The 25,894-nt window shown below is 40.8% G+C and overlaps 1 protein-coding gene across 2 annotated transcripts in view; it reads left to right on the top strand.

The window, feature by feature from the left end:
- ICAM5 (intercellular adhesion molecule 5) overlaps positions 1–19,808 on the top strand; it is a 37,196-nt gene extending 17,388 nt beyond the window's left edge. For both annotated transcript variants that reach the window (XM_039328329.1, XM_039328330.1), the window contains exons 4-12: positions 3,290–3,568; positions 6,060–6,338; positions 10,009–10,251; positions 10,838–11,080; positions 11,987–12,229; positions 13,327–13,566; positions 14,604–14,846; positions 18,123–18,386; positions 19,100–19,808. In XM_039328329.1, coding sequence (XP_039184263.1) covers positions 3,290–3,568; positions 6,060–6,338; positions 10,009–10,251; positions 10,838–11,080; positions 11,987–12,229; positions 13,327–13,566; positions 14,604–14,846; positions 18,123–18,386; positions 19,100–19,317 — 2,252 coding nt within the window. In that variant the 3' untranslated portion in view covers positions 19,318–19,808. The remainder of the gene's footprint in view (positions 1–3,289; positions 3,569–6,059; positions 6,339–10,008; positions 10,252–10,837; positions 11,081–11,986; positions 12,230–13,326; positions 13,567–14,603; positions 14,847–18,122; positions 18,387–19,099) is intronic.
- The last annotated feature ends 6,086 nt before the right edge of the window (positions 19,809–25,894 follow it).

Genomic DNA, 25,894 nt, shown 5'->3' with positions numbered 1-25,894 from the left:
TTGATAATTAAAGATGAAATATGATTGGATTCTGACAGGATCTTAATTATAACAGAGCTTTTCTGCAGTGTTCCTGATTAGACTTCAACTTTGAGAGATTGCAATGGTTAAATTCTCTCCTGTGCTCATTACTTATTCAGACTCACTTTCTGTTCTTATTCTCTTTGTATTATCAGAGAAGACTGGGGTCAAATCTTGCTTCTCCATCTTTCTCCAGCTTCCTATATAAGGTTTGCTGAAGACTGACCCAATCAAGAGAGACTCCAGTTTTCACACTGGGTTAGGTTATACTTCCCCAATCCAGAGTGGTGCACAATCTGGGGGTCTTTTTGGATTCACCACTCCTGCTCAATGAGCAGGTGACAGCTGTAGCCACGAAGGCCTTTACAGAAATTCATCTGATGTGCTAGTCATGCCCTTTCCTAGATCAGAAGGCCCTTCAGATCATCACTCATGATCTAGTCACCTTGTACTGGACCACTAGAGTGTGCTCTACATGGGGCTGCCCCTGAAGATCACTCAGAAGCTTCAACTGGTCCAGACTGCAGCAGGTTATTAGCAAGATAATTAGCAGTGAAGGGGATGCCCATGAAACACCTCTGCAGCACTGGCTGCCAATCTGTTCCCAAGTACAATTTAAGGCGTGTATTATGACCTATCAAGCCTTATGTGGCTTTATAGTTGAGGCTTTCTCTACCTTCTATAGTGCCCAACTGATAAGGACTAAAAGGGTTGACATGCTGTCATCAAGAGGCAGGTCTTCTCTGTCCCTGTGCCTGCCCTCTGGAATGAAGGTCCCCTGCAATTCAGTGGTACCCACCCTGCCTGTTATTCTGGGGGGCTTTGAAGACTTGGTTCTTCCACCAGGCTTTGGACTAGGGTAGCAGGAGCCCTTTGTGGGTTTCTGTGGTTGGCTGGGTTGCCATCTTGTTTTTATCAGCTTTTACTTAAATAATTATTTTTTGTAAGCGTGGGTTACATTTTACTATCTTGAAAGGTTGTGTCACTGAAATGCAATAACAAAATGACTAATTATCAGTGTCTTACATTTTTCACTTCCCTTTTTTGTTTTGTTTTTTACAATTTAAGGCTTAAATAGTGGATGTGATGTGACTCTGGAAGGCTTAATATGTCCTTTTGATATATTTGAACCCAATGCTCCCACCATATCTCCACATTTTGGGCCTATTAACTCTAGTGACATCACTATAACACCAGCCATATGTTGAAAACAAATAATAATAAGGAGGAAGAACAACAAGAAGAGTAAATGCAGCACTTGGCTAGAAAGATTAACCCAACCTGATAAAATCAGGGTTGAAATTTTTTGTTGTTTAAGGACATATGCTAGTGATAAGGAGGCAAAGCTAGCAGTGGCTAGAGGAGGATGACAAAATAAGTGTTACCTTTCCTCATTCTCTCCTCTGTGCCTGCATAAAGTGTCAAAAGGAGGAAGGATCACTTCCTGTTACAAGAACCAAGGATCTTTTGAAATTGGGCTAAGCAATGACTGATGAATATGGTAACCAGACTTCAACTTGCCTCACTTAAGAATTCCTATATTTTCACTGGTTTCTCAAATAATTTTGAACAATTAAAATTAATTGCAGGCTATTTAATTTGATAAGCTATTGATATCAGCCAACCTAGTAAGAATTTCATTGAAAGGACAAATAATTGCTTCATGTTTTTTCCCCTTCCTCCACCCCAGGTCCTAGTTCTGCATTCAGGAAAGGCATTCTGCTGCTACTGAGCATGTCCAAAATATGTAATTATTGTAATCCTGTTAGTGGGAGTCTATTAATAACTGTATGTCAAAGACATTGCCCTTTAGTCTCCCTGAGCTGGCTGTTTTAATGAAGTTATGATGGCTGTGACTCACAACTCTGTTCTGGTGCCTGGAGAATTAACTGCCCCCAATTTTACTTGTAACCGAGTATAAGGGCATTGGAAAGAAAAGATGTAGGCAGATTTCTTTAATGATTGTCACACAACATGTGTACCTGGATACCTGAGAACATTAACTGACTGTATGTCATTTTTCTGTTTATTCTAAAAGGCTCAAGATATGTTTTAGAAATAAATATGCCCCATAACTAAGGTGAAAAACATCAAGTGGTTAAGAACAGTGAAGGCCCCCAAAAGATCAAAACAACTAGTGAGTACATTATGTCAGTGAAAAAACAGTAATTGGAGATTATGTGAACCTGTGAAATTTTAAAAGCTTATCCTGGATGCTTTCACACTTATCAACAATGGGCCCCCTGATACCCCATCCAACTTCCTCAGTGATTACCACCAGCACTCCTATTTATATTTGTCAGTTTTGTTAGGCAAGGAGGAACATTTGCAAACAAAACCTTGACCTGCTCATATATCATTCTCACCCCCATTTTCATTGTTTCCTAAGATGGGGCTATGCTTCAAAAGTGATGTTGAACACTAACACTTTTTTTAAAAAACTACAGAACAACTTCTCATTTCATTTGGTTTCATTAGAAGAATCCTTGGGGGGCGGGAGCAGTTGGGTCAGGAAATCCGGAGAGAACCAAGAGCAATGTCATCACATTGATGATCAGCAGCACAACATTGCTGAATTATGTGGTATCCTCCAAATCCATTCCTATGCTGCTCTGGCACTAGTAGGTGTACCGCATTATAAAGGTCTGGGAATCCTTATCAAGTCTATCAAGTACTCAGTTATTTCAGTGTTCCCATCCAATGGTAAGTCAAAATACATGTTCAGAAGGAAACTTTCAAGTCTTACAATAAGCATGGTGTTGTCATGTATACACAAGCCCAGATAAAATCCAGGGAGTCATATATTGCCTCCAAAGGCTAATATGCCCATTCTGGATAAATTAGACAAATATTATTAATGACAGCAGAAGAAAAAATGGAAGTCCCAGAATTTCCTGACTGGTTAGAGCAGTGGTTCTCAACCTGTGGGTCGGGACCCCATTTGGGGTCGAATGACCATTTCATGGGGGTCGCCAAACAAGGTTGTCCGCCATTTTCCCCCCTTTTCTTTCGCCACGCCCCTGGCACCCGGTGATGTATAAGTGGTTGGGGGTCACCACAACATGGGGAACTGTATTATGGGGTCGCGGCATTAGAAAGGTTGAGAACCACTGGGTTAGAGAGTAAAGGACGAACATTTACAGAGAAGAGTAGCTTTCTTTGGGGGATTCATGGAACTAATCTGGTTTCTTAAGAGGGTGCTTACAGAGACTCTCATATCTGATGGCTTTCCTGGCAGAGAAATAATCAGAAAAATTCTTTCTTATAGGTTTTCTGGCAGATCCCCAGCTTCACACTTCGCGCTACGTAGAAGCTAGCTCTAACCTGAGTGTGACCTGCGAGGTTGCTGGGATCTTCCCAGCTGAAGAGGCCCAATTTGATTTGAAGTTTGGAGAACAGAGTCTGAATGCCAGCATCACTCTGTCAGGCAATACTGTGAGAGCTGAAGCTCAGGTGTCTTCCTTGCCAACAGGAAACTATCTGCTAAACTGCTCTGTATCCCTGGGGCCCATGACCAAATCTGCAGTGGAAACCATGCATATCTACAGTGAGTGGCTGTTCTGATTTCCAAAGAATTGTGGCTTGTTTCCAAAGCAAGCTAGCTAGGACCTAGGTGATGAAGGAATGACAGTACTAAGCACATTATCTGCAGTGGAGACAGTGCCACTTCACTGAAACTTTTGTTCATGTCATTGGGGTCACACATATTGTGAGTCCAGGTTTTTGAACAATGAAGGTCGGGCTAAGGCAAAGATAGAGGGAAGGTAAAAAGCATTTGTACTCAACAGCAAATTTATTAACTAGTCCGGATCTCAAGTAGATCTGACACCAAAAACTATGGGGAAAGATTTCAGTTGTTTTCAGACTTTGGGACAAAGGCCTTCCTTTATAGCTGAGTAACACACAGTTTTCATGTCTCCAGTTCAAGACCTGTGTGGATATGTCTTCTGCTGACATGCAATCATCACTACTAGTACACCATACTTCCTATTAAAAGGGGAGGGGGGGTTGTGATAGTTTTTGAAGCAGGAGTTCCACTTGCTGCTGAGTGGTATGCCAAGTGCCTAATGTCAACAAATAGGTGGATCAAATGCCAATTAAATTCAATGTAATTATTTTTACCTGTATTCATTTTTTTCCTTACTTTGGATTCAAATTTTGGGAGGTCTTTGGGATTTTTGAGGGTTGCATAAGATTTCAATCTGTGCATGCCTGCTGTTGAATGAGCCTCTAATGGCAGCAGACCAAGAAGAATCTGAATTGCTTTCCTTTTATCTCATTTGCTGCCAGTGGGTAAATGGTTCTATCTCATTAGAAACCATTAGTAAAAAAAAAAAAAAGCACACAAGACATCAACACCAATTCCACATCTAGGGTTTTGCTTGGGTTCTTAAAGCCATAGTTCCCTCTAGCCCAGGGGTGTCAAACTCAATTTCATTGAGGGCTACATCAGCATTAAGGTTGCCCTCAGGGCGCCGGGTGGGTGTAGCCTACTGAGTGGGCATGGATGGAGTGGGTGGGGCCTACTGGGTGGGCGTGGCCAGATCTACATGTTTTGCGTCAAGGGTGCCTGTGCGGGCCTGGGCAGGAGTGGGACAGATTTGAGAGTCTCTGGCAGAAGGGGGTGGGACCAGGGCAAGTGCCAAGGCATGGTCCACTGGAGGAGCCTCCCTGTTCCTCTCAGGCCATGCGAGGGGGGCTGGAAGGTGGTGCGGGTTGCCCAGAGCCCTAGCAGCAGAGGTCAAATGCCCAGCCTGGCCCTGGAACACCCGCGGCACCAAGCCCAGCCCCACTTCCCCAAGGAGGCGCCCAGCTGCACTTACCTCCTCCTCAAGGCTGTTGCTGCTGTGCTTGCTCTCCTTAGCCAGGTTGCTCATGATGAGTACCAGGGCAAAGTCAGAGGGAGGCCCATTCCCTCTGGGAGGAGACCTGGCTTTGTATTCAAAGCTTCCTTAGCAATAGGATGGGAGACCCTCAGGATAGGCCAGGAGGAGGGTGCAAGGGGATGGTGAAAGGGCAGCAGGGCAGGACTAAGGTAGGACTTCCCTCAGATCCTCCCTCTTCTTCTTTCCTTCTTTCTTTCCTTATTTCCTAAGTACATAGTGGTGGGAAAATATTTAAGATGAGGGAGGGAGAAAAACAGGCAAGAAATGCAGCTGGGGAGGTGACACCTCCCCAGTATGCACCCAGGGGACGGGGCCGACACGGTAGGAGCTGGTTCCTTGCTGGTTCCGGACGGCCTTGTGGAGTTAAGACTGAATGCGTTTCAGCATAGTTGGCCACCACAAAATTGTACATTGGCTCCTGGCCAGCCTGGGTCAGGGCCAAGGCAGCGCGGGCCATTCCCTTACTATTTCCAGGATGGCTTCACGGGTCACATGAAACCACTTTGTGAGCCACATCTGACCCCCGGGCCTTGTGTTTGATATGTCTGCTCTAGCCCCATAAGAAGGCATTTCTGAAGCAGAGGGCATGTATATGACAAATGCAGTGAGATGTTTGTGAGATGCCATCATGATAAGCTACTATGCAAAGTTCTAAAGAACCTGAGAGAAGAACAAGCAGGTCATGTTTTCAGCCTTATTTTTTTTCAGTCATCAGATGATCTTCCAAATTCCACGATCCTTGTACCCATCTGTTCTTTCTCTCCTTGAGCAAGCTGTATAAAAAAATAATCTGGACCCAGAACTGTAAATACATAAAACTCCAGCAAAAATATGTTGCTGGATATGCCAAAAACATAACATCATGTTTCCTTCTTTGGTACCTTATGTAATTTCCACCCAACCTGTGAATTTTCCTGTTATATTGAGCAGTAACTCTCATTACATTTGATCACTGCCTGTGCTAGCTGGAGTTGATTGGGCTGGTACTGCAAAGCATCTGGTGATCAGCAATTACACATATCTGTTCATAAACAAATTCTTAAGACTATTTATCTGTGAAATAGTGCCTAACATTTGATGTAGTTCTTAGCTGCCATCATCTCCTGAGCTGTTTCAGAACTAGTGTTCTTTCCCCCCCCCCTCAAATTGCAGGTTTTCCACAGCCTTCTTTGGAAGTCCACCCCTCTGAGGCCCTTGCCAATCAGCTTGTGACAATTCTATGCAATTCATCAGCGCCTGAACCACCCAGCTTTTCTCTTCAGATCCAAAATGCTTCTGGGGGAATCTTGGCATCCAGTGATGAATTTCCTTTGCAATTCAACCTGACAGCTCAAGAGGAAGACAATGAGCAAGAATTTGTATGTGCTATGGAACTGGAAATTGATGGGAAAACCCTGACAAAGCACACCTCTGCCACTCTCACCGTCTTCTGTGAGTACAGAATATCCTTCCTGCCCACAACAAGTTGTCTGCTTGTTTTCCATTAAAAGGCTTATTTCCTTTATCCCTGCAAATTAGCACATTTGAACCATTTTGGCTCTGCTTGGAATTGCCCAGTAAGAGACAAAAACTCTTTGATTATATTACTGTAGATCTCACAATGACCTGTCCAAATTCTTTTCTGTATTGCTGTTTCCACTGAATAATGGTGCACCCTGGTGCACTCTGGCTGCAAAACAGTTCATTATTTTAGCCCCCAATAAAAGCAGGCAGGCTTTTACTACAGAGGGGAACCCAGGAAGAACCAGCAACCTGCCTGCCCTGTCAGCAATGCTAGGACCTTTTCGTGTTTGTAGTTTCATTAAAAAGAACAATAAAAATCTAGCAAACTATTCACACACTCACTGCCACTTTAAATATAATACTGTGTTAGCATAGGATAACAGCCAGTGGTGGGCAAAGGAGGCAGACAAACTCATTTGCAATTCAATGTCTATCAGGAAGGAACAAGGAGGTGTAATTCTGTAGTTGCTACAGGCACCGCCAGCATTGAATTAAAGATGCCTGGAATTAGTGATGGTGAGAGGAGCTAGAGACCTGGATTCAACCTTTTGTCAGGAGTATAGGGAGAGGAAGCAGAGATGGAGGCAGCGCAAGGTGAGACCTGGCACCAAAGAAATGCTGAGTACTCTTCCACCTTCCATTCTGCCTCGGCCCAAAGCAGGAGGGACTCTGTCCACCCAAGATGCAGTGGGAGGAGAAAGGCAAGTGGGGAACCCTTTTTTTGGTGCTAGTAATTGGCAGCATGAGACCCCCTAAGCCATGGAAAAAATAGAGAACGTGCCCCAAAGGATCCATTCTCAGCCACTTCTCTCCTCTTCCCCCTATTCTTTCTGCCTTCCAAACAAGAGCAGCTGGGAGCAACCAGACCATCCTTCTCTCTACTCCTAACCCTGCCCCTTGACCTAGGGGGCAATCAAAGCAGAAGAGAGGAGGAAGGGAAGAGTACCTACGGTATTCATGCTTTCACGCAGGAGTACAGGAGTGCAACCAGGATTCTCTATTGTGACATAGTGGTCCATTGTATTAATGCACTCCTGATGATGCACAAATGAAGTTGCATTATATTATAAAAACCAAGAGTGTGGCTGTCCCCAGGAGTGCAGAAGTGGCACTGCTGGTAAGCAATCTCCGGGTGAAATGCCAACGTGTGTCACGTGTCCAGTGGTTGACCAGTAGACCATTAGATACATAGTATGTAAAAAGGTCCCCTGCCTCCTAGACTCTGCAGGAGCTAAGCTGTTCCTCTGTACTACTGAGGAACCATCTCTGCAGGAGGCACCCCTGTAATTAAGTAGACCTCCTTTGGGGGAAAGGAGGTCTTTTTACTGCTGGATAAACGGGAACCCAAAATCAACTTCCAGTCCTTTCTCCCAATCCTCACCCTCAAGTGCTTTTTGTTTCATCTAGTGCTCCTGGTTTTCTATTGCCAATTTTCCAATCCCATGATGACTACGGCAATGACAACTAAAGACCCCTAGAGAAGAGAGAAGTAGGTCTTTTGGGTCCTGGGAGAACTGGCATCCAAACTATCCCTACTTTTCACCATCTTTCATCTGCCTCCCCCCCATGGCTTGGTAGAGAGATGGTTTTAGGGCACAATGAAAGAGCCTTAGCTCTCCTGTTACAGAAGGCAAATGGTTCGGAAAACCAGTGGCTAAGAATTAGAGGGTATGTATGTGCCTCTTTTCGCAAGATGGCAAAGACTGTCTCTTATACCTAATTGGGGTGGCAGCAGTGAGACTGTAGGGCAAAAGATTCCTGGGTCTATCTTCTGCCTCGGTGTGTGGTTTGGTAGCCCTCACTGCCACCACCTATTTGTAGGCAGCCCCTCACCTGGAATCCTCCCCTCTGCCTTTAGTATGTGAGGAAAGATAGCATCCCCACAGTCTGCATTACATACTTATTTGTGGCAATTTAAAAGAAAAGAAGTGGAAAAAAAGTCTGGTTGCACAGCACTGAGGAACAGCTAAAGAAATCAGCCAGTTCTTATCCATTTGTTTTTAGGAAAACGGATCAATCTCACGAGACATAAATAATATCAAACAGTATTAAAAACAGAAGAAAATGGAAAATATAAGCTATGAATAGACCACAAGTAAGGGTCTCTTCTTAATATGAAGAGCTTGTGATGTAAAGTTATATAAAACACACCAATATTGAGCCTGTACAGAGAACATTAATACCAAATACACACAGTCAAAATAAAAATTCTAATATTGTGTTTTGTCTAGAGTTGTCTATCTATTCCTTAGAGACAAATAGACTTCCACAGCAAAAGCTTTACTGCCACTTGATTAGTTCCTGTAGGTTGCAACTTTCAATTAGAAGCCCAAGTGCAACATTTCTCAACCTTGCTACCTAGCTCCTGCCTTTGTCCTAAAAAGATAAAAGCTTTTCTCTAGCAGAACGGGGGAAGTTTAGACTAGAGTAATCCTCCTGTATACATGATCTTTAGCTACAAGCACTAGTCAGTTCGAATGAATATTGAAACTCAGATTTGCTGGCTGTCAGTCAATATGGAATGGGGGCTTACCTGTACAGTTTCCATAGTAATAGTGACCACCTCAAGTGCAGATGTATCCTTGCCATATATATTTAAAACACAACGGAAGATCAATGGGATTCTAGTTTTTTAAAAGATGACTGCACAAGATCAGCCTCCCTCCTTGCAAATTATATAATGATTTCTGGTACTCAGAAATCCCTGTGCAACCCAAAATGCATCTGAAGGCAGGACAAGAAGCAATGGACGCAAACTAATCAAGGAGAGAAGCAACCTAGAACTAAGGAGAAATTTTCTGACAGTTGAGAACAATTAAGCAGCAGAACACATTGCCTTTGGAAATTGTGGGTGCTCCAACAATGGAGGTTATTAAGAAAAGATTAGACAACCATTTGTCTGAAGTGGTATAGGGTTTCCTGACTTGAACAGGGGGTTTGACTAGAAGACCCCCAAGGTCCCTTCCAACTCTGTTATTGTTCTGTTGTTCTGTTCTGTGTTGAGCAAATAATTAAGCTGAAATATATGACATAGCCATGAATCTACAGCAAGGTAATAATTCTGAATCTCCCATCACAGAGGAGAGCCCCTTTGGAATAGTGATTAAAGCACTAGGCTAGAAACAAGGAGACAGATTTCTAGTACTGCTTGTGGCACAAAGTCCAGGCAGTCATCATTGATTCAAAAGCATCATCATCAACAACAACAACAAATCACAGGACACAAAAGATCCCCAGTTCATTTTACTTTTGTAGAAAATTTTAAGTACCCCTCACTTCCACTGCAAAGTCTTCAAGGCAAATTTGCAGAAGATCAATTAATCTAGCAGTAAAATATAAGACAAATGTATATGGTTGCCTGCACACAGTCTGAAATATAATAAAGAACACACTATTTTCTATAGTTTAGTGATAGACAGAACATGCCACTAGAGGCACGCCCCTCTCCAGATCTTAAACCAGCCTCACTCCAGGCTTAACTAACAATATGCCCACTGACACCCCAATATTCTTCTCCGACCTTAAACATCCCCCTTTATTTCTCATCCAAAGAGAGAAGAGCCTCAACCAATGTGTATATTCCCTCTGCACATTGCAGATGTGCCAGAAATGGATGAGTTGTCTTGTCCCAGCAACCGTACATGGGTAGAGAGAACACAACAAATGCTCCACTGCTTGGCTAAGGGGAACCCAAAGCCTTTGGTGGCTTGCTTCAAAGAGGGCATTGCTTATGATGTTGAAGAGAAGAAACAGGTGGACCGGAGCCATGCTGGCATCTATAACTGCACAGCCACCAATGAGCTCGGTTCCAGCACTAGAACAATCACCATCCGTGTTGAATGTAAGTAATATTTATGTATCTTTGTGCATGTACATGTGTTTGAGTGGGGGGGGAGTAGTGTCTAAGGAGCTGGACTAATAGAGAAGATCCTGATTCCAGCCTTTTTGTAGGCACTGGGTGACTTTGGACCAGCCACTCTCTCTCAGTCCTATATTGTAAAGTCAAAAAGCATCTAATGTGTTTACCAACCTTTCTCCCTTTTCACATTCACATCCATTAAAATTCATTGCAGGGAAATTCAGGGCCAGTAAAAGGAAGCACTGCTTTACAAAACTTTATCAGCCAGATATGGCAAGGGTCACAAACTGCTTTTAAAGCGGACTAGATAAATTCATGAAGAACCAGAATGTTTTTAGATATCATATTGACTGTATACTTCTGGTTTGGTGGTTATATGCCACTTACTGAATCACAGGTCTTCATCATCATCATCATCATCTGCTTGTAAGATTCTTGAATGCATCTGTTTGCCTGGACTGTAACACAGAATACTAGACGATGGGCTTCTGGCCTGATGCCAAAAGGACTGTTTTAAGTTCCTGTGTTCTTATCACCAAACACCTTCTCCATCTTCTCTCTGTAATAGATGGCCCAGAGCTGGGAGAGTCCAAATGCCCAAGTCACCAAACTTGGCTAGAAGGAAGCCTGTGGAATCTCAGCTGCCTAGCTGATGGTATTCCAATTCCGGAAGTATTCTGCATAAAAGACGGCAAAGTGTACAATGCTGGAAGGATGCACAATATCACTCAAAGTCATGCTGGTGTTTATTACTGCAATGCTACCAATGTACATGGGTCAGTTACCAAGATGGTTGCTGTTACGGTGGAGTGTAAGTGCAACTTGTGAATTTGTCAGCCTTTCCAAGTAGTGCAATCAGAAAATGTGACTATATGAGCTAATACTACTTTATTACAATGCTTTTATATACAGAATCTTGCAAGTCTAAAAATACAGATCACCCACCAACTTTTACCACCAGATAAGTTAGTGATGTTCCTTTCTGAGTTTCTTTCTCTGACCGTTTTACAGCTGAGGTTATGCTCCCTCTTATCTGATTGTTCCCTGGGCAACATCTCTTTCCCTTGTCTTCCAGGGTCATTCCCACATACCATCTCACTAGGTATTGCATGCAAACTGTGTGGGTTAATACTGAAAAACTGGAGTTCCAGAATGTGTTTCTATTTATGGCTATGTATGTAGTGTCAAGGTTCGGACTGATGATCCCAACAAAGTAAGCACAGCTGAGTCATTCCAATCTCTAATGCAAAACTTTATTGAGCACACCATATCGGTACTGATGAATAGAAAACCAGCTCTGGCTAAATTGGTGCCAAATCAGTATATTAAAAGCATAGAAACTCCATTCCCCCCTGACAGTACATGTCACATTACCCAATTAAGCTTCAGACAATTGTTATGAGAAAGAATCCTCAGTTCTCAGAAAACAACATCTTGAATGACCTTGGTTCTCAGGCTTACCAGCTCTGCACCTGCAATACACATTCCATTCTTTCCCCCTCTCCCCCCCCCCCAGGTCTATAGGCATGCCAAGAAACAGAATTAGCCAAAGCAGCATGAAGTTTCTTCCAGCTTAACATGTATATTCAACTTATGATCTGGAGTCTTTAAAACAGAAATTGCCAGGATATAGAAAAATCCCTCTCCACCATCTGTATATTGTTGATCTATATTTTCATACATTTCATTGAAAAAAGATTTTTTTTTAATCTTCTAGATGAGCCTGAAATAGATGATTCCAGCTGTCCTCATAACTGGATTCTGACAGTAGGGGCACCACATATGTTCACCTGTTTTGCTTGGGGAAACCCAGAACCAACTGTTGAATGCACTAAAGATGGAATGGCTTATAGTCCTGGAGTTCTCCAGAACGTCACCAGAGAATATGCTGGAAGTTATCTCTGTACAGCCACAAATATTCATGGCTCCATCTCTAGAGCTGTGAGCATCCAGGTGGAATGTAAGTGAACATGGATTTCAGCCCAACAGGGATGGGTACACTGGCAAGGATTTTTTAAAAAAAAAAATGGTTGACATTTAAAAATGATCCAAAACAAGTGATGCCATTCTTGTGCTCCTTAGTTTTTCCTGTACTTTTTCATTTTTCATAATTATCTCTGTTAGTTTTCAACCCTTGCTGCAACCTCAACCAGAGAGGGGACCCTTATGGATCAGATTAGAATCATGAGGTAGAGCAGTGATGGCAAACCTTTTAGAGACCGAGTGCCCAAAACCCGCACCCCAACCCCTGCCCTGCTCCACCCCTCCATGCTCCGCCCCCCACTCCACCCCCACTCCACCCCCACTCTGCCCCGCCCACAGGACCACCCACCGCCTCCATGGCCTGCCGCAGCACATCAGCCAGGCAGCCCAGCAGCACCATGGCCATGCCCTCTGCCCGTGCCCTGCAGCATCATCTGCGCGCGATGAGGCGCAAGGGCAGAGTCTTGTCCCCGCTGCCCGGCTGCCATGTCCTTGGCTGCACTGCTCTGCGCGGGCCACACCTGGGGGCAACTCTCCACCAGGGGGGCTGCTGGTGAAGAGGGGGCCAGGGGGAAGGCGGGGCTGGGGTGACGGCGCATGTGCCCACAGAGAGGGCTCTGAGTGCCCCCTCTGGCACGCGTGCCATAGATTTACCACCACTGAACTAGAGGTTTCTCATATCTTCCCTATGATTCTCCTCTTTTACTGGTCTTTTTCCCCAGTTGAAAACTGCAACCGATGTAACTTTTCCTCCAAAAGCTATTTTCTCTATTTCAGAACTGCTTCTTAAAGAAATTCTCATTGCACCATTGTCAGAACTGTCGTCCATTTTAATACATTCTTTTGGGGGACAAAGTACTAAAAAGGTGATAGTTCAAGTACAGGCAGTGTTAAATGAGACAGTTTTTCTTAACTTATTTTCCATTCATCCTTAAACCATGATTTGATATGTAAACAAATTAAGATAGTTGATTTCTTGGTGACTTTTGATCTGAATTTTTAATTTAGCTTTAAGAGTGGACTTTAAAACTGTAAGCTAACATTTTCAAATTATGCTCTTTCCTGATATTCCAGATAAGCCAGAAATGGATGAATCTAACTGTCCAAGCAACTGGACTTTGGTGGAAGAGACACTGCCAACTTTTCTCTGTAAAGCTGATGGGCTTCCACCTCCTGAAATTATATGCACCAAAGATAATAGATCGTATGATCTCAGCCAAGGACAAAGGATCCTGGCTAACAATGGAACCTTCTGGTGTAATGCAACAAACCGACATGGCAGTGTAGCCAAGGCAGTCAAGATTACAGTTGAAAGTGAGTGTTGATTATAAATACAACCAATCTGTCCATCTCTTACTTTGATCTCACAGGAAGACTTATTTTTACTTTATTTTTTGTTCACATCAGGAACCTCTGCAGTACCACTAAAGCAGTGGTTCTCAACCTTGACAATTTTAAAGCATGTGGACTTTAACTCCCAGAATTCCACAGCCAGCAATGCTGGCTGTGGAATTCTGGGAGTTGAAGTCCACATGCCTTAAAATTGTCAAGGTTGAGAAACACTGCTCTAAAGGTTAGCAGTCACTTATCTAAGCAACATTCTGTATCTTTGGAAATCCAGGCTTTCTTCATCCTTTGTCTGGTACAAGAGGAATATTATACCAAGTTGTGGAATGGCTTCAAACATGGCTTTTTGATCAGCTTTTTGATCAGCTGAATCTAACTCTTGTCTGTAGCTAAGTAATATATTTCAGTTGAAAGCCTAAAACAAGAATGAAATCTTTGTGACTATAACTTTGTGACTATAACTTTTTAGTATTATTTTAATTACTGTTATTTAACATTTGTACCCAGATGACAGTCTGCTTGCTCAAGCGATGAGTTACTGTTGGGGGTAACCCCACTATTGTATATTTCCCTACCCTTACCCCAACCTCACTCCCCAACCCCATCCAACACCCTTACCGATCTTATCCCTTCCCCACCCTTATAAAATCTAATAAAATATTTTTTTAAAAAAAGAATGAAATCCTTTACTTTCTGTCATGCTTTTGTCCCTGAAGATATGGCATTTAATGAGTGTCCATGAAGTATTGAAAATCCATAACTCAGGCTTACATATTTCAAAGTTCTTGCAGACTAAGATGAAGAGAATTTGCCAGCAATTTTAATTTACTGTATTTGTTTTTAACACCAGGCATCTTGTGAAATGGAATATGTTAGTAACGGAGTTATAGTCCTCTAATTTGAAGTACAAACTGGCCATCTGTGAAGCAGGTTGACAGCAGCTGTTAGTTACCTATGCATATTTTATATATGTCAGGAGATTCTTATCCATCTATTTTTTGCAGCCAAACCCAAGATGGATGAATCGAGCTGCCCAAGCAATCAAACCTGGTTGGAAGGGACTCTGCAATCTCTGGCCTGCGAAGCAAATGGGATTCCCACCCCACTTGTCTTGTGTGCCAAGGAGGGAACGACTGGGGAAATCTACAGAGAGCAGAATGTCAGCAGGAATGACTCTGGGATCTACGAGTGCAATGCCACTAATGGCCATGGAACAGAGAGATGGATGGTGAACGTGCAAGTGGAATGTGAGTCATCAGTTCAGTCATGGCCTCATGGTGAACATCCAAAAGATCTGTGCCTGAAGAGGGATGAAGTGGTACTCCCAATTCTATTCATCTCCTAAAGTTCCTAAAATCTCTTAGTTAGCCATTATTATGCTAGTAATTACTGAAGGAAAAGAGAGAGGAAGCTGGATGTAGATGTAGTGGAGAAGCATCCCTTTTCACCCAGTGCAAGCTTCTAGAAAGTGTGTTCTCTCCTTATCTACATTCTAGGAGCACCTACATATTTGTGAGACAAATATTGTGTGACTGAAGGATACTGTATATGTGAGGGGAGCTCATTATATCTTCTTCCTTTTCTATACAGTATTTCACTCCAATGAATATCAATCTCCTCCTTGCACACTCTTTTCATTTTCCAATATGTCTACTTGCGAGGAAAATTTAAATAGGAGACTGTCCTAATGCTGTCCTCTCTTGGAGAGTAAGTAAAGTGCCACAAAGAAAGCAGGAAGCATGCCTACTAGAAACAGAACCTGATTTACCTGTTACCCCAGGGTTATAACTGGTTGGCAACCATTTCTGGAGGGCAGAAATGGATGTAGTCCCCTTCTATCAACCTTCTACTCGACCTGCAACCAACCTTCTACTCTGCTCCATTTCAAAAGTGATCCTGCCCATTTGGGCTGGATGGCCGAGAATTAGGGACAGCCTAAACCTAGCAGTTCATTAGTTTCTTTGTAGAGGAAAGACCACCTCTTCAGCTGAGCCAATGTTGAGCTCTCATGTATTTTAGATCTTTCTTTTATGCTCAATGTTTCAATAGTAAAATCAGTAAAACTCCTGCATTGTAACCCAGATGTTGTGGGTTTAAATTGCAACAGAAGCTTGTTCTGGTTTTTCTCTGCCTCCTCTTCTTTCTGCACTCTCATCTCTTCTATTTTTTTTCTCTCTGCTTGATAATATCAATTCTACTCTTTCACTCTAAATGCACTTTACTCTTTCCAGTCACCCAAAATAGCAGGCAACCTCAGTTTTCAAACAGCCCAAATAACTATAAGTGGTTTGTGGGCTGGGATGACAGGTTTCTGTCTTTAATGCTTTAATCTTGTAAAAGTTGTGAGGTTGTAAAGGAGAGGGTGGTTTTAAAATGTGATAAATAAATAAAATAAGAGAAGAGAAGGGTAGGAAGGCACAGCAGGAGCGTATTGTCCAATGGGACTATGTAGTAGTTTGCAATTCAGATTTTGCAAATTATCACCATGTCATTACTCTGGATAAGATTGTCTTAGAATGGCTACAGTCAAGTAAGCATGACAGGATGCGAACAATTTAAACAGTAAGTGCAAATATGCCCTAGATTATGGATTTCCTGGCTTACTGTATTCCTGCTTAGAGATTTTAGCACAACTGGTGCAGTCAACTTCTCTCGGTACTATCCCAAACTGAGAAGGGATCAGTTTCTCTAAGGCTTATCACTCCCTATGCATGGTCACTTGGATTCCAAAGGCCGTGTGAAAAGTGATCTGTTTTTTAAACCTTGTTCCCATGTTCCAGTAGAAAAAGAAACGCTAATCACTCTGATGTGTTGTCTCTATTATACATGATCTTATGTAATAGCCATTTAAAGTGATCGTTATCTATCATCTTGTATTTTCAGGCTAAATCTGAAACCTTAAAATGTAAATTTTCAAACAACCTATGTCCTAGTCATCTCATGGAACAGCCTCCCAGGAAAAAGTTGTTTGATTTATTTCTTCAAAAGCCTTTCCTTCATAATCTGACTTGAAAAGATTTTTGTGTTGATGTTTTCTGAGCCTCCTTGTTTTCCTGCAGATGTTTCTGTTTTGTTTCAACTACTTTATAAGTCAAAATACTACTAAACATTCTTAGATTCTATTCTGAAATTCATTTAAAATAAAGTAAGATCATGAGCTTTCTAGGCAATGATTTGATGTCAATCAATCAATCAGTCAGTCAATCACAATTTTGCTTCCCTTTTCTCCAGCCCTATGTGAGGGTTTTCTTTTTCAGTGCTGGACTCCTAGTACCTTGATTCAAAGTCTGGGATTCAGAAACCTGAATGGATGTCAGCATAGAACTGGCTTTTTGTATCTCAGTTGGCATCCAGAATTCTGTAGCCCAAATCTGGTCTTAGTTTTAGTCTTAAGGTTATGTTGTGAAAAGAGGCTTAAAAATATATTATTATTAAGACATTCTTCCAAAGCTTGGTGGCACAATCATTCTGGAATTAAAGTTGGTTCAGAGTAAGGGAAGTTACTATGTATAAATCCCACTTCAGGTTTCCTTCCTGGGCAGGGGGTTGGACTAGAAGACTTCTAACGTTCCTTCCAACTCTATTACTCTGTATTCTGAATTTCACAGAAAACATTCCTATAGAGTAAGGTGACCAACCGTCCTTCTTTAGGGAGGACAGTCCTCCTTTTGTAAGTTCTGTCCTCCCTTGAAAAGTGTCCTCCTACATGTCCTCCTTTTCGATATTTGAAGACTAATCTGCAGGGCTTTTTTTTTCTCATAGAATGCTCAGAACAGCCTTCTGGCACCTTTTTTTTGATGGTTTTTTTTTTTTTTCAACTTTTGCATGAGCTGTGCTACTCCCCCTATTGGCTTTCGAAAGCCAATAGGAATTGCTGCTGAGCACGCCAAAACACCCGGCTGGCAAACTTTGTTCATGCAAGTTGTCTGTATTATTGTTGCAATGAATAAAATGTTTCTTTTATTTACGATATTTTTTCTTCAATCTATTTGTGTCCTCCTTTTCATTGTAAAAAAGTTGGTCACCTTACTATAGAGTATAGATTCACCACTCTCTCTGTTTAATATTAATGGGGAAGAACTATTAGAAGGGATCTGAGATCACAGATCTGAGCTGCAAAACTCCAAACAATCACTAGATTCAAGCAAAGAAGTTTTGATATCTCTGTGCTGCCAGGTTTGCATGTTTGCAGCCTAGATCAAAGAGCCTTAACATTCTCCTTTCTGAAACAAGCAATTGTGCTACAGTTTAGCTGTGTATCAAGTCTGTGTTCAAAACGCCATCTAGTGGTCATTTGGTGTTCATCTGATTTTTGCATCCCAGTTCTGGCCAGTATCCTCTACACCTGGATGCTTTGCAAATCTCACATATCAACTTGTCTAGAAGCATTGCAATGCTATTTATTTGTTAGTTTGTTTAACAATGTTTATAACTCAAGAGACTAAGATAGCTAGAGAAGACAAGAGAACAAAAATGAGCCCCTTTTCCTGGATGAACTGAACATCCACCATTTTTGTTTCCAGACAGGCCTGCTATTGCCATTCTATCAGTCAGTGGTTCTTTACCCATTAGAAGGGGAGAAAACATCACCGTCACCTGCCAGGCAGATGGATCCCCAGCTGCCAGCTACACCTGGAGGCTACCCAATGCCTCCAACGTCATCTTTATTGGTAACAACAGCACAGTGATAATTGTCCATGCAGACGGACAGAACAATGGTGTGTATGAGTGCACAGCAAGCAACAAGCATGGACAGCAGCACAGCCAAGTAGAAATCCAAGTGGAAGGTAAGACCAGAGGCTACACAAGCTTTGAAAATGATATTAGCAATGATATTTTATGTTTAAAGATGATAACAGGATACAGCTGGACTGGGACAGCTTACAACTTACAAGCTCTCCTTTTCTCCCCTGAGAATAAGAATCCATTTTCAGGAGTTATGTGAGAAATAAAACTTAGTAAGAAAGCTCTGCATATGCTTAGTTTAAAGAAATAAAGCACAGTTAAGCATCAGATAGGAAGATAAAGCAACTGAAAGTTTGCTTCTGTCTGCAAACATCCTGGTTGGGTTTCTGTAAAAAAAAAAATGAAAAGTATACTGAGACACTTATATCCATGTACCATATGACATCTAATTCAGGGGTGTCCAACCTTGGCAAATTTAAACTTGTGGACTTCAACTCCCAGAATTCTCCAACCAACAATAGAGAATGAACTTTCAAAATAACTGAACCATAGATACATTTCTAACTCAGAGGGACAAAAGAGAAACAGCTAAGCCATTTAACATTTCAGATGAAACAGCCCACATAAAATGAATTTCCAAAGGAAAGAAGGGTTATCAAGGGCTTTTTGTCTCAGTAAAAGATCATGTGAAATTTTTAAATGTGGGTTTGTATATTTTTCAGCAGGGTCAGGTTAGTTTTATGGTGGCCCCTACTTAAGAATTCTTTTCGTAAGCCAAAAGGCTGCTAACTAATAATATGCTTCTCTTTTGCAGATCACTGGCTATATATTATTGTCATTGTGGCAATTGCTGGTGCCACCATGTTGGTCCTGGGAGGAATGGCTGGAATCATTTATTATCTCAAATCCACAGCCTGTAAAAAGGGGGAATACAATGTCCGTGATGCAGAGAATTCTACTGAAGCCACTTTCCTAAATCGGGAGAGGCCTTGTGATATTGACATCTATGGCATACAGCTCACCAGGACCTGAGGAATCTCAGGCAGGTATTCCTATCTGCCTCCCAAGATAGGCTCCAGGGAACATAAATGAAAGAACAACAATTTTCCACACAACCCAGTCATATCTTTCACTATCTCTGCTTTTGAAGGAAGGATTTGGGAACCATAGAGTTCTCTATTTCACCCTGCAGTGTATTAACAGCCAATTGACTGTCCCGTGGTTAAGCATGGACAGCCAGTTTTAGTGTCCCAGGTTCTAGACCAGCCTAGCATATACATGGCACTTTCCCAGACTAAAGCCTGAAAGCAGTCTTCATCTGGTGGGAGAACATCAACTTTGGACCATAAGTTTTCATATTTGGAGCAGATATAATGTTTTTAAGACAAGACAAAGACTATAATTTAAAAAGAAATATGGAGGAAATTAATCTTAATAGAACATGGAATAAATGCAATTCTGAACTGATACACAGAGAATTACTGAGAACTAGTCAAATTGTTATTGTGGGCAACTCCTTATTATAAAATAATGTAATGTTGCATTGTAATGTAACTAAGATGATAATTACATTATTCTAAACTAAATTGAGGGGGGAGGGGAGAGGGAGGGAGGGAGGGGGAGAGCGAGAGGGAGGGAGAGAGAAGAACTGAGTTTAAATTCATGCCTTATGAATTTAGTTTGATAGATTTAACAGATTTGATTAAAGGGGCCTGCAGGCCATGTCATCTTTTTATGTCTGTATACATTACAAGGAATTCTCTATTAAGCTTCACCAAGATAATGCCCTAGTGTATTCAATGTCATAATTCAATACCAGCAAGACCATTGGGAAGTAAGGTATGAAAACTGAAATCCAGCCACCTCTCAGGGCGTGAGATTGGAGAAGGCTGTGAAGAATCACAAGTCTAAAAAGAACCATGCTTACTACAATTCTCATTTTATTCTTCTTGGGATCAAAATGTCATCAAAAAGATCTATTAATGTATTCCCTTCTTTTAAGGTTGTTGCAAGTTCACCTTCAAGGCTACTGGAAGCCTTTAAGGAAGAACTGGTGCTTATCTATAATTCTGATTCTTCTTGGAATATGTTCTATGCATTCACATAAATGAAATCCTGAGCCTCTACAAAGGATTAGATGGACCTTTTAAGTAAAAAAAGCCCCTTTCCTTGCTTAAGCCACATATCCAATGAGTCTCCTGCATCTCTTCCATTCTTTGAGGCAGTGAAGGTGAGCATCATTCAAACTAAGTAGAGCTAAGTGACTGGATATCAGTTGTGTGAATGCATAGGTGGCTATTTTAAAAAAACACAGTTAAATATAAGCAGTTTGTTTTCCTTTTTGGAGCAAAAAGTGGTAGTCTCAGGACATCATAAGAAATGGGAAAATATCACTCTATACTTATCAGAGATGGAGCAGGTCAGAAAACAGAACAGCAGACAGGATCAAGAAAGAATCTTATCTTGCTGAAGCCTTTGGTGGAAAAAAAAAATACAGAAACATAAAAATATGTTGCCAACCAAGAGCCTCTAAAAGAAGTTAGGAAAATTATTTCAGACTACTTCACTTTATGCTGTGCCAAGAAGTGAGGCTTTTCTGTATAAAGCACAAGGCACCAGCTGTGCCAGGAATGTTGAAATGATGAAGGCCAAGGCAATTCCACAAAAATTTCCAGTGATGAGCCTATATAGAAAAAAAAATAGAGATAGTACAACGTCTTGAGAAACATGAAACTAAAAGATCTTCAGTAAAAAAAAAAAAAGGAAGCATTCATATGAAGAATGGTCATATCATATATGAGCTGTGGAGAGTTGACACGTTAATTGACCAGTTTGCTGTACCTAGAAGGCAATGGGACAACTAAGAGAAATACACTTCTGTGATAGATCCTACCATAGATTCTGTAGCAAGTCATACATAGTCAGAAGCTATGTGATTTACTGCCAGTCTTGGTTGGGAAACATAATAGAACCATCCTACCTGAACTTTCCCACCCCCCTTTTTCAACAAAAGAATGGGAAAGAAAGTATACAGAAGATGTCTTATTCATTGAAACACAAAAATGTCCTACTTGGCTATAGAAGAAACTGCATTATACATTGTTCTGGAAGTGAACAGGTCAAATATATCCTTCTCCATTTGTTTAGGTTAGAAGAACTGTCTGCCAAATGCTTTACAGTAGTAAATTGATGAGATATCTTGGATGCCTCCCACCCACCCCCACCCCCACCCTGAAGATCAGTGCTGATAAACACTGAAAATGGCAAGGTGTGCAAAGGGTTTTTTTTATCTATTTGTTCAATTTCTATGGCTTCCCATTTCAGTCAATAACTCTGGGCAGCTTACAATTCAGAAAATATATTACGATAAAAAATTAAAAAACATTTTAAAACAACAAAAACAGTAAAACCAATAAAAAACATTTAAAACACCCAGTTCAACATACATAAGAGCAAGATATTTGGCCTATTAGCAATATAGCCAGGAAAAGGGGCCTTTGGGATATTCAGCACCCCAGAATAGGGAGTGTAGCTGGATTTTTAAGGCTTATGAAAGACTAACAGGGCTGGATCCTTTCTGACCTCTGAAGGGAGGATGTCCATAAAGCAGGGGCCACTGTGGAAAAAGTTCATCTTCTGGTCCCCACCAGCCAACACTCTTTGGCTGAGAAGATCTACAACATGCCCATTCTGCTTGATCTAGTTCAGGCATGTCAAACGTGCAACGTCACGTGACGTCGTGCAACGTATTGGGCCGGTTTTGCCTTTGCCTTCCATATGACGTGTCCGGCCTGCGGGCCAGCAGTTTGACACCCCTGATCTAGTTCGACCAGTAGAAACTCTTGGAACAAAGAGATCCCTTCAGGCACTCCAGTCCCAAGCCATGTTGTAGGGTTTTATAGGTAACCACCAGCACCTTGAATTGCATCCAGAAACACACTGATAACCAGTGAAGCTCACACAGGAATGGTGTTGTGTGTATGCTGTATATCTGGCACCCATTTACTACCCATGCGGCTGCTTTCTGCAGCAGTTGGAGTTTCCAAATGATCTTCAAGTGCAGTCCCATGTAGAGTATGATGCAATAGTCTAATCTGGAAATTACAATTACAACATGTGATCTAGCTTCCTGATCTAGTATGGGCACAACTAGTGCACCACCCGAAGGTTTGCAAAGGCCCTCCTAGCCATAGCTTCCAACATCCCCCCACCCCGAGCTTTAGAGAGATACAGTCTCATTAGTTTTTGCAGTCCAACTTAGCCATAAGGGCTATTATCTTGCAGTACAACTTAGCCATAAGGGCTATTATCTCCACAGCAGCAAGCGGTGGTATTACACAATGGGAAAAGAAAATTTGGTGGGCAGGAGAGCACGCAGACTATAGGCCATTCAAGCAATACAAACCACCACAGACTATTAACATAGAACAGATGTTCTGTGACAATAGACCCAAAGACAGGATCTAGGTAGTTAGGAAGTGAGGAACTGCCATATTTTCAAGAAGGAAGCATTCAGGCTGCAAGGGCATAAAAGCTGGCAGAATGTGGGAGAAAAACCTGCATATGAAGAAGGACTTTTGTTGGTCCACAAAAGTACAACAGCTAGAATTAATAACAGCACAAATACCTCCTTGACTAGCTAATAAAAAAATCAAAAACCATACAGTTTTGGATAACTACTTATAATATTGAAGTAACTGTTTGTAGCCTACCAATTGCATCTGCTGCAGCATTAGGATAAATCTCAAGAGACACCAGATATATTAAGATAGGTGAATTTCATGTGGTGGGGACATAAACCATCCAAGTAAAGAGTGTAAAGGAGATTGCCATTTCACTAAAAGATTAAGTATCGAACAGGAAAAACAGAAAGGGTAATGAAGGTTAACCCAAAAGATGGGAAGAGGTCCATGTACAGACAGGCTCCTATAGTGCATGTTCCTTACCATGTACCAGATAATTGTTTCTATGCTATCCATTCAAAATCACACAGACTGTGGGATTGTTCTGGAATTTAGGTCAATCATGGTCATAAGTCCTCAACTTATGACCATAATTGAGCCCAAAATTTCTGTTGCTAAGCAACACCATTGTTAAGTGAGTTTGGGCCCATTTAATGACATTTCTTGCCACAGTTAATTGAATCACTGCAGTTGTTAAGAGAGTAACATGGTTGTTAAGTGAATTTGCCTTTCCCATTGACTTTGCTTGTCAGATATCACAAAAGGTGATCACATGATCCTGGGACACTGCAAACATTATAAATATAGGCCAGTTGCCAAGCATCTGAATTTTGATCACATGACAATGGAGATGCTGCAATAGTTAAGCGTGAAAAACAGTCATAAATCACCTTTTTCAGTGAGATTGTAATTTTGAATGGTCACTAAACAAATAATTGTAAGTTGAAGATTATCTGTAATTCAATACACAATCACTTGTGTTACCAAGCAAAGTTGCACTGATTTGATGGGAGTTTCTAGAAGTATACAGTAATTCTTGGTAAAGGAATTCAGTAAAGGTCCATGTATTTATTAGTTCATATTTATAGCAGCAATAGATGAGTTGTATAAATGATAGAAGATAGCGCTATTGAACCCCAGAAGAATGCCAAATAAGGAAACACCTCCCATTGGACAGGTGGGCAAATGGGTGCACACCCAGCAATCTTTCAAATATAAACAGATAGCTATGTCAGAAGACAGATTCATGATAAAATTGTCCTGCCAACTAAACTGACAGTCATGCTAAAAAAAATCTCCCATTCTATTTCCTCTGAAGATAAATGTGATGCTGTTAATCAATAAAGTAAAGGGATTTGTAGGTATTTGAGTCTTATTAACAAGATTTTCCCTAATGTGGTGGAAAGTGAAATGCAATAAAACGTTTCAGTTTTTCAATTACGTATACATTTCTGATGTGAAAAACCTCCACACTTCCCATAAAATGACGGGTTTTAGCCTCAAGGTAAGTTCAAATATAGCCCCCTGCACCCCGAATAGGTGGGAGGGAGGGATTTAGATGCATAGAGCATAAGCAAAAATAAAAAGCAGCAAGATACAAAAGCACAGGGTTGCATACTCCTTCCTACTTCAGGTTTGTCTATTGCCCCCAGTATCAAATAAACCAATTTATATTTCATTGGAATTGCATGCAAGTCTCCATTCAAACAATGAATTTCTGTTCTAGCATCTGACCTCTGAATCTTTAATAGCCTAGCAATAACATTAGTATAAGGTATACTGGTATGTTTTCCCCCACATCCCCATCTTCCCCTTCCAAGTCTTTGCAAAAATTAACCAGACAGTGTTCTGTAGTGTGTAAAAATAAATAATATTTATTGCAGTTGTTTGGCAGCTATTTAGTAATGAAATAACCTTTAATGTGTTACTTTCAACAAAATTTTGAATTTTAGTAAATTACAGAATTTTAATTAATTACAAAAAAATCAAGGTATTTGGTTTTATTTCATGATACAGATCTGTTGTTTTTCATTTTAGTACTGCTCTGTAGAGAATATAGCAATCTCAAACTTCTAATATAAATGCTATTTACAAAAACAAATATACTTCAAAAAGGAGTCTGCACAATATCACAAAAACACAATTCTTGCTGGAGAGTGATGCCTTTTGAAACATATCATGTACTGGTAAAGGCATCTGTATCATTCAGAAACTATCATGTTGCTTCACATTAAATAATACATGACAATTTACTATAAATATACAAATATTTTGTAGCACACACCTTGTGTATTTATAGTAATTATTTATTGTGAAATTAACAAATATTATCAGAAGAAAAGTCCTTTAATCATATAGGACTATAAGTTTTTTTTAAATCTAGATCTCTTAGAAGATGATGGCCTAATTATTAAATGTTTTAAATAAGATCCCTTTCCTGCTTGTCCAAAAATAATTTGTGAAAAATCTGTTTTGTTCTTTGTGATTCCTCTCTAGAAAGTATCAAATAGCACTGTAATTAATATAGTTTCAGCCTGTTGTTGTTTCAACCTATAGCTGTTATAAAAGAGTGAGATAGTAATATTAACCCAATATATCTTAAAGGAATATTCTATGTGATTAGGAAGTATAATTACTTGAAAATATTTCAGCATTTTCTTCTCAGCTGTGTGGATGGTTGAAATTTTAAGTAAAACACCTTTATTTCATAAACATTCCGTCCTTTTCTATCTTTTTCCACATTCATTTAAATTAAATATTCAACATACAGTATTTCTGCAATTTCATATCAGAGTAATATCCAGGAAGAATCAAAATGCAAAGCCAAAATAACAATTTATGGAAATGGGATTAGTATAGCTAATAATGATCCATCTAGTTATTCATCCAAGGCTGTCAGACAAGTAGTTCAAGTTCCTCAAAGAAATTTTCCTTTCCAGCTAATTGCAATTTCTTACAAAATTGCCATATCTACAAAACAGAAAGAAAGAATCCCTTAAATTTATAATATGATGTATGATTAGGGCATAACTACATTCTCAATTTTATGTTTATTATTCAGAGTACAATGAAAATAACCTATTAATACTATTTACACTACTTAGGCTATTAATAATGTATTAATACTATTTAGGTTGGGGCTGTGG

This window comes from Crotalus tigris, unplaced genomic scaffold, assembly GCF_016545835.1.
Source record: "Crotalus tigris isolate CLP2741 ecotype Arizona unplaced genomic scaffold, ASM1654583v1 scf7180000024375.2447938, whole genome shotgun sequence".
NCBI classification, from domain to species: Eukaryota; Metazoa; Chordata; class Lepidosauria; order Squamata; family Viperidae; genus Crotalus; species Crotalus tigris.
Note: the sequence above shows the minus strand (reverse complement) of the source record. Positions and strands in the feature narration are given on the sequence as shown.